General features: G+C 45.4%; 1 protein-coding gene across 1 annotated transcript in view; it reads right to left on the bottom strand.

Annotated features, from left to right (window-relative positions):
- PDS5B (PDS5 cohesin associated factor B) overlaps nt 1-13,518 on the bottom strand; it is a 354,701-nt gene that overhangs the window by 86,553 nt on the left and 254,630 nt on the right. The window contains exons 22-24 of the mRNA XM_082246014.1: nt 10,247-10,315; nt 8,793-8,929; nt 8,509-8,632 (exon numbers count right to left, since the gene is read on the bottom strand). Of these exons, the coding sequence (XP_082102140.1) occupies nt 8,509-8,632; nt 8,793-8,929; nt 10,247-10,315 (330 nt within the window). The remainder of the gene's footprint in view (nt 1-8,508; nt 8,633-8,792; nt 8,930-10,246; nt 10,316-13,518) is intronic.

The raw sequence follows: 13,518 nt of genomic DNA, 5'->3' as shown, positions 1-13,518 counted from the left end.
ACAAAGAAAGCAGAGAAATCTCCTAAATATTCTCAAAAGAAGGCTTTTGAAGAAGAGACAAAACCAGATTAAGATCCCACGGAGGCAACGGGGATCTCCTCGGAGGGGCCAGATGACGCACCCCCTAAATGAAGGTGCGAATCAAACTATGAGAAGCCAACAGATGTTGGAAGTAAATAGCCAAGGCCGACACCTGGCCCCTGATAGCTATCGAAAAAGAGCGAGGGTGCAGCTGCAGCGATTCACAGCATGAAATGTACGATTTCCACGTACGATGATAGATCTTCCTAGAGGTCGATTTCCTAGCCTTCAAAAGAGTAGGAATCACCGAATCAGAAAGACCTCTATCCCTCAACACCTTGCTTTCAACAGCCAAGCGGTTAAAGCCAGCTACCATAAAGCAGCATGGAAGATCGGTCCTTGATATAGAAGATCTTCCCGCAGAGGAAGACACCATGGAGGATCCACGACTATTTTTACCAGTTCTGCATACCGAGACCGTCGAGGCCAGTCTGGAGCCACCAGAATGACCAGCATGCCTTCCATCCCCAACCGGCGAAGAAACATCGGCAAGAGAACGAGCGAAGGGAAGGCATATAACAGGCGATACCGACCCCAAGGAGCCACCAGAGCATCTGCTAGAGGAAAACTCTGAACTTTTCTGTTGAGGCGAGCCGCGAACAGATCCACCTCCAGAGTCCCCCACCGGGCACACAGGAGATCAAACACCTCCGGATGCAGGGACCACTCCCCTTGATCCAAAACCTGACGGTTCAGGTAATCTGCTTGCCAATTCTCCACACCCGGGATGTGGACCGCGGAAAGAGCCGGAACATTGTGTTCCACGAATACCGGAATCTCGGCCACCTCCTTGGCTGGCAGGGGACTCCTGGTGCCCCCTTGATGATTGATGTAAGCCACGGCTGTGGCATTGCCCGACTGGACCCGAACCAGAGAGCCGAGTAGCCGACTCGTCCAGTGAAGCAGACAGAGCTTGATCGCTCTCAGCTCCAGGATATTGATCGGCAAGGAAGACTCTTCTGTCGTCCAAGTTTCCTTGGCACAGAGCTTCCCCAGCACTCCACCCCAGCCTGACAGGCTGGCGTCCCTGGTGACCACCATCTGAACACACCGGCAGCAAGGACTTGCCTTGGCATAGGACAGGCGATTGGAGCCACAAAGAGAGAGCTGACTTCATGAAATGGCTCAACCGAATCTTCTGGTCCAATGACCGAGGATCTCTGTTCCATTTTGACAGAATCTCTTTCTGCAGCTGGCTGTCTCGTGTGAGACTGAGCAAACAGGACCGCTTCAAAGGTCGAGACCATCAGACCCCGGGACCTCATGCAAGCCCGCAAAGAGGACCGATCGGCCTCCATCAGCAACCTGACCGCCCCTTGCAACTTCTGAAGCTTGTCCAAGGGAAGGAAGACCCTCGCCAGAGCAGTCGAAGATCAGCCCCAGATAGCCGACCCGCACAGACGGAGTAAGGACAGATTTGGCGACATTGATCGTCTACCCGAATTCCTGAAGGGTCTGAATGGTGATGAAGACATTGTCCAGCAGATCGGAATGGAAAACTGCTCGCAACAGGCGATCGTCCAGATATCCCACAATGGAGATACCTCGTCGACGTAACAAGGAACAAGGCCAGCACAGGGGCTAGGACCTTGGTAAAAACTCTGGGAGCCGAGGCGAGACCAAAGGGTAAACGCCACAAATTGAAAGTGCTCCTCTGCCCCCACAAAGCGGAGGAATCGCTGGTGTCCCAATATGGGGACGTGGAGATTCGCATCTTTGAGATTGATGGAAGCCATAAAATCCCCCTGATTCAAAGATGCCCCCACTGACCGAATGGACTCCATTCGAAACTTCTGCACCCGCACAAAGAGGTTGAGAGCCTTGAGGTCCAGGATTGGACGCACCTTGCGCTCCTTTCTGGGCACAGTGAAAAGGTTTGAATAGAAAACTCGAGAGCATTCTTGTTGGGGAACCTGCACAATCACCCCTTGAGACAGGAGATCTCGCACAGCCTCCCGCAGATCCTTCAAACACTCCGGAGACAGGTGAAGATTTGACTGAAAGAACCTGTCCGGGACCGTAATTCGATCTTGTACCCAGAACAAACCAGTTCGCAAACCCAATCGCCTGAATAAAGGAAGTCCAGGGTTCCTGAAAGAAGTGCAGATGTCCTCCCACCCCTGAGCCGGGTGAGGGCGCCCCTTTATGCTGAATAGGACTTGTCTGCCGCACAGGACTGACCGAGCCTTGGTCTTGCCCAAGAACTTTTTAGCACCTCCAGAAGTTCTGAACGGCTTACCTTTTTCTTGCGCCCCGGAGGCACGAAAATAAAGGAGCAGAAAAGGAAAGGACCCCACTTAGGATGGGGTGTCTTACCCTTGGAAAATGTAGGGCTCTTCCCGCCAGTCAGTCCATTGATCAACTCATCCAATGAGTCGCCAAATAACCTGTCTCCTAGAAAGGGAAGATCAGCTAAGGCCTTTTTAGAAGCTTGGTCAGCCGACCAGTTCTTCAACCAAACCATGCGTCTTAAAACAATGCCCACGGCCGAGACCCTGGCTGCCAGGGGAGCTGTATACATAGACGCATCACACAGGAACATCAGAGCCTGGATCACCTGGTCCAACAGTTTCAGTCTCAGGGTCCAAAGTCTCCCGCAACCCCTTAATCCATTCCGTCACCGTCTGTGAAACTAGCACAGACACAAAAAAACGGTTTCAAAATGGAACCCGCTAGCACATGAAGATGGCGGGAAAGGGATTCAACCCACCTGTCCACTGGATCCGTAAAAACTGGAGAATCCTCCAAAGGCACAAAGGTAGATTTATTCAATCTGGAAACCTTTTCAGCAAAAGGATACCAGTGTTTAGACACCACTAACACGTGCTTAATGTGCCGCCATTGGTCATTTACAATATCGTGAAAGGTGTCGGGACAAGGGAAAACCTTGCCAGATTTCTGAGACTTTTGGGAGCCAAAAGCCAACCGCATCCCTGCCAGCGTGGGCTCATCCAAGTAACCCACACTGAAATAATCAGGGATTCCACTAAAGCGCTTTCCCACGCTGCAGCTGAAGAAGACAGGTCCTCTTCACCATCAGGGGGGCATCCTGGGCGACCCCATCAGCCTCTGAATCAGAGGACATGGAGGACACCTCCATAGAAGGAGAAGGCGGCGGCCGTTTTCGGCTATCAACCTCTTTCATGACTAAATCAACTTTAGTCACAAGGCTTTCCAGGGCAGCTGAAAGAGGCCAGCGACTGCGATCCAGACTTTACAGGAGTCGCACAGAATGGGTCTGAGGGTGATTTTCCAGTTTGGGACTCCAAAGTGCAAATTGCAAAAAACGGAGTACTGTTGCTTTAAGAGCGCCGAAAGCAGCGGTCTGCAGGGAACCCCTTTAAACCAAACTGATAGAAAGTGTAAGGATATGCCCGCAGGGACCCCCAATACATTACCACCTCAGACACATATCCTCCTGAATCTACCACAGCATGGAGAGAAAAGCAGGAAGTGACCTCTGCACAACAGCAGAAAATGTCCACACAGCAAGTGATGTCGCCTGATAGGGAAACACTGCCGAGTATAGCACCAGGGCTACACAAAGATGGAGGCCCATAGAAAACAATAGGAAGCTGCAAGGAAAATGGCTGCCCCATACAAGTCTATTGGGAAAAAATCTCATTGCCCACATCTAAGATGGTGGCGTCCATAGTGCACCGTGCGGCTAGGGACCGACACTTGAAGGCCTTAGGAATCATAACAGGGACCAGCAAGCGCAAGGTACCAAACACCCATGTCCCCCAAGGGGGCCAGGGGAGGGGACAGGGGGCAGATGAGGGCACCTACACAGGGGAAACCATGCTAAGGAGAAGGGGGAAAAGTATGAGGGGGGAGGAAGGACACCGGAGGGGCCTACCATCCTCAGGGAGGGCCCACGAACATCCCAACAATTCCGTGGGAAAGCAGGAAATGAGGGGGGACACCACTCACCATACCACGGTCACCAGGCGGGTGCTACTCCCAGCAGTCCATTGCACAATCTTGGAAGGGGTGCTGTGGCCTGAGGTACGTTGCGACTGATCGTGACTGCTGTCGTGACCAGGGCTATGTGACCTCGTGAGGTGTTTTACTAGCCGGCCAGCCCCTGTCCAGTGGGGCTATTTTGCGGCCAACCTAGCGCAGAGCTAATAGTTTGGTTGCGCTCACAGGCCAGACTGGGAAGGCCATAAGGATCTAGAGTATCCAGTGCGTCGCACAGTCCGGCTGTTGATTGTAGTTCACACAGGAACAGTTGATTATAGTTCGCACATGAACAAAAATAATAAAGAAAAAAGTAAAAAATTCCATTCAAAAAGGAAAAAAAATGCCAGGACCGCAGATCCCAGCAGAGAGCCAGGTCCCTTCTCCTGAATAGGCAGAAAAAAACTGGAGTCCTAAAGCAAGAAAGTGATGGTATACCCTTTGAGACTGCCCCAGGGGCATATCCAAAAAATGTTTCCGCCTAGTCCTACTCCTGAAGAGAGAGCATAAAGTCCAATGGTCTGAAGACTTGAAGCTGTGTCCATCAGTGAACAAAAGAGAAAATAGGACTTTTGTCTTACCGTAAAATCCTTTTCTTTGATGTTCATTGACAGCAACTCCAGAATCATCTTAACCATTGGGTTATGCTGCCCCCTACAGGAGTAGGACACTAGGCAGGAAAAAGTTTTACTGCACCTATGGGGCAGTCCCAGGTGATATACTCCCACACTCTGCTATAGGCATTCAGTTTTGTTGCAAGCAGTGTCATATAAAAAAAATCACCCCAATAGAGGGGTGGGTGCTGTGTCCGTCAATGAACATCAGAGAAAAGGATTTTACAGAAAGGCAAAAATCAAATTTTCTCTTTCGTTCATTGACGGACACAGCTCCAGAATCTTCTTAACCATTCGGACGTCCCAAAGCAGTCTTAAACATGAGGGGTGGGAAAAACACAGCAGAAAAAAATTCCCAAAAGACTAAACCTATCCAACCAGGTAACATGAAGCTCAAGCAGGAAAAACTGGAGCTCACCTGAAAACAACACACCCTCAAAGAGGACCAGGTCCTCTCAAAACTTTGCGGCCAGAAGCAGCATCTGCATATGCCAGTACATCCACTTTATAACATTTTGTGAAAGACTGCACAGATGACTAGGTGGCCGCCTAGCAAACCTGTATCACAGACGACTGATGGCGGAAAGCCCAAGAGGCACTAAGCGCCAATGTAGAAAGTGTCTTAATAGGCAATGGAGGAACCGGACCCTTGATGGAATAGGCCTGCACCACCATCTGTCTTGTCCATCTGGAAATGGTAGTGGCAGAAGCAACCAACCCTTTGCGAAGTCCATCCAAAAGGACAAACAGTAAGGCTGATTTCCTAAATGACTCAGTTGATGCAAGGTACACCCCAGAGCGCCCGACCCACATCCAGAGAGTGCAAGGCAATCTCCCTAGGATGTTTAGGCTTAGGACACAGGGAAGGCAACACAATGTCTTCATTCAGATGGAAACCATTAACAAATTTAGGAAGAAAAGACTGACAAGGGCGAAGCAGCACTTTATCTCTGTGAGCCATCAGGTAAGGTGAACGACAAGACAATGCTGCCAGCTCTGACACCCTGCATGCAGAAGTAATAGCCACCAAAAAGGCTACGTTCTGGGACAATGTAAGCAGAGGAAGCCCTGGATATCTTTGAAAGACAGTTACTGGAGAACTGACAGCACCAAACTGAGATCCCACGGAGACTGTACTGGGGGAGCCAACTGGCGAACCCCGTGAATAAAAGTGCGGACCAAAGAATGCATAGCCAAAGGACAGTACAAGAAGACTGCAAAGGCCGAAAAACTTGGCCCTTGACGGTACCCAGGGCCAGGCGCTGCACAACACCATGTTGGAGGAATGCCAAAATCCAAGCCAATGAAAGAGAATGGGGATGACCTCCAAGAGACTCACACCACCAAATGTACGTCTTTCAGGTGAGATGGTAGATGTTCCTAGAGGTAGATCTTCTAGCCTTTAACAGCGTGGAAATAACAGATTCAGACAACCCCCTTTCTTCAGCACCTGACTTTCAACAGCCAAGCCTTTAAAGCCAGCGACTGTAAACCATGATGGAAGATTGACCCTTGGGCCAATAGATCTTCTCAGAGAAAAAAAAGTCTCCAAGAAGTAGCAGCGACTAGTACCAAGAGTACCAAGACCGGCTAGGCGAGTCTGGAGCCACTAGAATGACTGGGATCCCTTCTACCTCGATCCTGCGCAGGAGGCTTGGCAGAAGCTTGAAAGGGGAGAAGGCGTAATACTGACCCCAGTGAGCCACTAGTCCATCTGTGGCGTCCGCTAGAGGATCCCGAGACCGTACCTCTGTACCTTACTGTTAAGACGAGAGGCCCACAGGCCCACCTCAGAAATACTCCACCGGAGAAACAACTATAGAACACCTTCAGATGAAGTGACCATTCCCTTGGTCCAACGCCTGTCGACTGAGGTAATCTGCCAATTTTCCCCTCCTGGAGAGTGTATAGTAGCGAGGGCTGGAACAAACATTCTGCCAACCTTAGAATGCCGGCTACATGCCGAGCCACCAGGACATTTATTGTGCCCCTTCGGTGATTGACATAGGCCACAGCCGAGGCATTGGCCAATTGGATTCGCCTAAGACAATTGTTCAAAGATCCAGACTAAACACTCAAAGTTCCAGTACATTGATGGGCAAGTCTGGACTCCTCCAGAACCAAGACCCCTGAGAACAATCTGTGCCGAGAAAACCTCCCCACACGCTGGGGTTCTGACAGGCTGGCATCCTGGATGACCACCATCCAGTAAAAAAGAAGGAAAGAACAGGCCTGTTGACGTGCCAAAGAACAAAGCCACCAATGCAGGGATCCTCTTGTACCTCAGCTCAACAGGATTAGGTTGTCTAATCGAATGGAACTGTGAAACAGAACCACCTCAAATTTCCCCATTCTTTCATCTTGGTGGTGGCGGCACTGTACGGTACCATTAAAAGCCCCAAATAGTCCCCATGATGGTTCTTTCCTGCTGCCTGTTTCACTCTATACCCATTATCAGGCTTGAGAAAGGGTGAGGCAGCGTGTGAAACACACCCCATTATCTCCTTATGTTTAAATCGGGGTGTAGGTACCTGAGCTTTCCTTTCTGATTTGTGTTAGATACAGCTACACATATACTATATCAGAACCGCCTCAAAAGGTAGAAACTGTCAGGCCCACGCGTGTAGGTCTAGAAAGAGGACCGTCTGCTGAATAACAGCAGAATTGCATCCTGCAATTTCTGAAGTTTGTCCAAAGGCCCAGACAGTCCAAGAAAATAATAAATAAAACTAAATTTAAAAAGGAAAAAAAATGCTAGGACCTGAGATCCCAGCAAGGAACTAGGTCCTTACTCCTGACTAGGCAGAACAAAACTGAATGCCTATAGCAGAGTGTGGGAGTATATCCCCTGGGACTGCCCCATAGGCATGGTAAAGATTTTCCTGCCTAAAGTCCTACTCCTGTAGGGGGGCAGCATAACCCAATGGTCAAGAAGATTCTGGAGCTGTGTCCGTCAATGAACGAAAGCGAGAGGGGCTTTAGGATGTTCTATTGTGCAAGTAAAACCATCCCTCCTGTGACATCTTAAATAAGCTGGACAGGTGTTTCTCTAAAAAGATCTCTTCCTTGATAAGGCATATATGGGAGGTGCTTTTTAAAAGCAGCTTCAGCTATCCAGATTTTTGGCCACAAGATTCTGCACATGTGAATTAAAGGCCTGGGTGCTAAAGGAATGGACATGACCCTGGACCTGAATAGCACCCTGCAACTAACTACACTCATTGCACCACGTGCCAATGTGAATGCCGAACGCACCATACAGTTCCCGAAGCAAATATAACAGTCCGGCCCCACCATAATGTACACTGAGGGTAACTGATCTGAGACAGCTAGCAAGCCCTAAGGCAATAAGCAGTTGGATCTTGATAGAAATGCCAGTCAAAGTAGTGACAAAAAAGTAAAGAAAGGTTTAAAAAAATTCTCCATAGAAGAGGAGCTCCATCATTTAAGGACATACACAAAAAACTGGAGTCCCACTAAACCGGGTGCGCTGGGATGGGGGAGGGGTATTCTAAGTAAAGCTTTTGCCAACATGCAATCACTTTAAGATAGCAGCATATAACCCATGGCCTAGGACTTCCTGTTCGGTCCTGTAGGAAAAGATTTACGGTTTTGTTTTAACAGCAAACCGTAGAGGCTGATTTACATAAAATGCAGGGAAGGAAATCAGGCCCTAAAATATGAATATCTGTAGCTGCAATAGCCAATGCCTTAACTTTACACATCATTCTCAGTAGAGAAAAAAACAAGTGCAGGGAGGTGTGTGTCCATTTCTAACAGTAGTTACTTAACTACTCTCTTTCATTCTAGTAAAGTGATCTGTAGGGGACAGAAATAGGAATATACATACATTGACCACTAAAGCACACAGCTGGTACTGCTCCAGAGTTATAATTTCATGGTAACAAGGCTCCTGTGCCAACTTCACAATTGCACATCCAGCTGCCAGCCTGAGCCGTGACATATCTGGTTTACTGCAAAAAGAGGAAACAAAGGTTAGGGCAAAAAATAATAAAATTTAAAATTTATTACAAATCTAGAAAAATACAAAAGTAAAAAATATTAAAAAGGTTCTTGAACATTAGAATCAGAATATACTAGACTGTAATTGAAGATTTGCAAAAACTGGTTTACCTTAGTTTCCCATGTTCCGTTAAATCTCCATCAGCATGTAATATTGCTGTCAAAAGCCGTAGTGTAGAGGTTCCAGATTTACTATGGTTATTCTTCATGCCTAGTAACCAGCGCACCATCATTTTAATGCCTTGCATCTACATTAAAAATAAAAAAAAAAAAAAAAAATAAAAAAAAGGTTTCTGGGAACATTCATAGTTTTGTTAAAATACTATAAAATTTAGCTTGACAAATGTAAAGGCGATGATCACTAATGTTGGCCATCTGGTGTAAAACTCAAGCTGGTAATGCAAACAAAATGCAGGCAACCAAGTTTGTACGTACTTGCAGATGTCATCCAGGATTTCTCTGCTGCACAAAGGTTAACAATCTAGGAGGTTGGGTAATTTTTTTCCCCCAACAATTTCCAACTTCATAATGGTCAAGCAACGTGATCAGTGGCCTTACAAAGTAACAGGGCAGTGGTCCAAAGATTATAAAGTTTCTAGATTACGTTTTTTACATACTAAAGCACGCAGGAAGATATCAGGTATGCCTGTTGGTAGGAGCCTTCATTTAATTTACATTGCCAGTTTAGCAGTTTGAAGCAATGAAAGGTTTATTTAAAAATGGAAAACTACAAAAATAATAAAAACAAAAAAATACAAAGTTGGCCAATATTACTAGGCCTGATGCAAAATAGAACTTTATTGCTGCAATTACTGTTGAGATGAACATGCTTCGCAAGTACTTTAAAAAATGTTTCTGAACAAACTTGGGTTGTAAAGAAGCAGGATAAACTTCAAGAATGGCAGCAACCCTTACGAGATTTAATGAATATTTATAAAAATAGGGCCAATTATAGACGGTTCGAAACTCGATTCAAACCGTGTATGGACAGGCCACATGTGATCGATCAACTTGGGTACAACCAGCCTGCCGGATTTTACTTATGATTAACGCTAGCGGTTGCTAGCATTAATCACTGCCTTCTACTGGCGAGGACGGCTTGCCCCACCTGAAGAATACAATATCTCGGCAGGGGGGATTCCCCTGTAAGCCATGTATGTGCTTATAGGAGTATTGTGTGAATTTCTTTCCCGCAACCCCTGGCTGCAGGAAAGAAATTCGCACCATCTATGACCGGCCTAAAACCTTCAGGACTGAGTCAGATATTCCCAGCCAGTTGACGTGCATGTTGTGTTAATTTGCATTTTGTTATGGCAGCCCACTGGGTTGTCAAATTACCAATTCAGGCTGAAAGTCCGAAATGCACCATTTTTCAAATGTTGCAAACCACAGCACAAGGGTATTGTGTTACTGTGCACGGCAACGAGTGCATTTAAAGTGTGTTAGTGTGCTGTTGAAAATGAGTGGCAACACAACACATGTTTACAAAATCGTAATGAATTGCAATTGATGGGTCTGATTGGGCCCTTAACAACAATACATACTGGATGTAGATATTTACTTGCCTTCACCAATGTTTCAGGTGACACTTCATCATCTGGAACCCAGAGCTTAGTAGTCTTTCTACCAGGACACTAAAAAAAAAAAAAAATCAATAAATAAATAAATAAATAAAAGGAAAATCTATATAAAAAGATACACATTAAATTAGGTCCCGAATTGTGAGTTGTTTTTCTCTAAAACTCAACATGTTTGCCGAAAAAAAGAAAAGGTTAGCAAGCTGTGCCAAAAATAAAAAAGCAGAGGGAAAAGGACTAGTCACCAGTATTTTCTGTGGGGTCACTGCAGTTGATTTATACCCCCCATTACGGTCTTACCATGCCTTGTTCTGCACTCTCTGTAGAGGCAGGGCTTTCAATTCCTCGTGTTAATGCCATCAGCAAGGAGAACAGTGAGCAGCACAGTAGTGACGTCACCGACTCTCATAAGACTAGCAGTCAGAGGCAGCAGCCTTCTAGTTCTCACACTATAGATATATAGGAGGCTGTAATCACAGTATCTAGGTGCACCTGCATATCAGAAAGTGTAATATTTCTCAGTAGGAATTCCAGACAAAAAAGGTACATTTTTCATGACACGGTTTAGGCACAAAAACAAACATACTGTATATTTTCCCTATACATGAATAGTTGGTGCAAAGCACCAATTCCCTGTGCTCCGAGTAGCGTAATCCTCTATCCACCTCAGCTGTGGTTTTGCAGCTGTTGAGAAATAGCGAAACACGGCAACACAGGATAGCTTCGGCCTTGCTGCCCCTTACACGACCAGGGTAGTCCAGAATCCCTGAAAATGACAAGCAAACACAAAGGCGCACCGGCCTAGCGCATTATCCTTATGTAGGTTTATTAAAAAGAAAGGTTAAAATATTCACAAACGAGTTCTTGATAAAAGCATATCAAACAAGGTACGCAGTCCTCCGCATCGAGATCCAAGGGTGTACCACCCCCTGAAGCTGCAAAGGCTAGCGCGTTTTGAGGCTTAGCCTCTTCTTCAGAGCCTTAAATAAATCGGTAATGCAAAATTTAGAAGATTTAGAAAAACATAATGCAATAGAGATGCGTATAACAGAGATGATGATAAGGATATATAAATATATTAATGCTTGAAATGTAGAGAAAAAGAAAGAAGGCCTTGCACCAAAAGGAAGGCAAAACTAGACATAATGGTCCTGGCCAGTGAGTTGTATATACTGTGTGTAAAACGTAACCCCCATGTCCCCACCCAGTACACTACCCTAAATGACAAAGCGGTACTCAACAGGAGACATGGAGCAGAGGACAGTAAATGTAAAGAGATCCATGCATGGTTGTATTGTAGTGAAATAAAAATAAATATACAAAAGTCGGTGGAACCTTGGTGCTGGGGGCTTGCCAGCGAGATTCACGGGAGTAGGCATCTCCTGTTAGGTCCGATGCCCTCACTCTGCTGGACAGCATGCAGCCTGCTCATCTGTCCATAGGCAGCCAGGTCAATTGCTGGGAACAATACAGAGGATTTACAGAGGTATAGATGGCTCGCAGCATGTTGCTTTAATCATTGGAACGCACACTGCCACTCCCGGAAGTGCGCGATGCGTACCACAGCCCGTCCGTGTGGGCCAATCACTGTTAAGTTGAACATGAAACCCCGCCCACATGAGCGCGGCCGCAGTGTGGTAAGTAGCTGGTATGCACGCCGCAAACCCGGAAGTGCGCCGTGCGTTCCAGTCTCGCTCCCAGCAGTGAAGAGTGCAAAGGAGAGCTTAGAACCCACCCATCTGGGCGTAACCCCAGAGCGAGGACATTCTAGGACAGGCTTCTAGCTGCCAGAAGGGAGTGTGTCTCCTCCTATAAGGCATGTACTTCCAACGGAGTGTAACTGTCAGAATTTTCCAAGTGATTGATGTTCATGAAAAAGTGTTACTTAGTCCCAGCAATGCCTCCCTCCACCTATTAGGATGAGGGTAGCCACTAAATGTATATTGGTAGCATTAATAGTAATATATTAGCAATACCCAGAGATGTATAGTAACGAAGTAGAACTACTTAAGTACTGTACTTAAGTACCAAAATGCGGTATCTGTACTTTCCTAGAGTAGAATTTTTTTCTCCTACTTCTACTTTTACTTCACTACATTTTTTTGATGATTTCGATACTTCTACTCAAGTATTTTTTTTTTGTGCTGCATAGTTACTCGTTACTTTTAAAAAAATTACCACTGCCAGAACAGTAGATGGCAGGTTGCATAAAGCTCAAAAAAATGTGTATAATGTCATTTGTAAATCAGCGCATACGAAAATAAAGGCTGTGTATAATAAAAGCTGCTATACCAAATCTTTCCAATAAAAAGAAAATATGAAACAAACAAATAAATGGTGCTACAGCGCTTAAAGTGCATCAAGAAACTACTAACAAACACAGGTTAATCATTTGAATAAATCATTTGAAATAATAAAAAACAATATGATGTTCAAACTTTTGACTTCTTTCTTTAATAACTACATAACACAGTACTTGTACTTCTACTTTCAGTACTTGAGTAGAAATTTTTTTTCAAAACTACTGGTACTTTTTACTTTTAGTACTTAAGTAGCAAATTTTTTGAAAAAACTACTTGCAATACTTAAGTAAAAAAAATGTTGAATACTTTAATACTTCTACTTAAGTAACTTTTTCTGTGAGCACTTCCACTTCTACTCAAGTCAATTTTTGATCAAGCACTTGTACTTTTACTCAAGTAGAAATTTCGAGTACTTTATACAAGTCTGGCAATACCACACAAGCAACATTAATGTCGGTAGTACTGAAACATCGGGCACCCCATATACACTCCACACCGGGGGAACGTCAAAGGGTACACACATACATACAGATTATGCAGAGCTTTGTATGCTAAAATACTAAATACATCTTTCTGCTAGAGCTCCTATATATATATATATATATATATATATATAATATATATATATATATATATATATATATATATATAGATAGCAAAATTGCATAGCAAAATATGTTACAGGCATTGGAGCGGGATAAAATTGCAAGCAGGGCCTGGATAAATCTTCTTACATAAATCGGCCCATAGCACACCCATTCCCAATCATATTATTGTGTGGCTGTGTACACTATTAAACATACCAATAAATGTTAATCTCCCATCATCCCACAGAGGGGATACATCATATATAATATATGTAGATATATATACATACAACCTCCATCACTATGGAGAAGAGCTGAAACAGGCCAAAATGAGTGCAAGCGGCATACAATGAAAGGCTGCTTATAGGGG

Source organism: Pelophylax lessonae (assembly GCF_965119305.1).
Source record: "Pelophylax lessonae genome assembly, chromosome: 2".
NCBI lineage: Eukaryota > Metazoa > Chordata > Amphibia > Anura > Ranidae > Pelophylax > Pelophylax lessonae.
The sequence above is the reverse complement of the archived record's forward strand: the minus strand, read 5'-3'. Positions and strand labels throughout refer to the sequence as shown.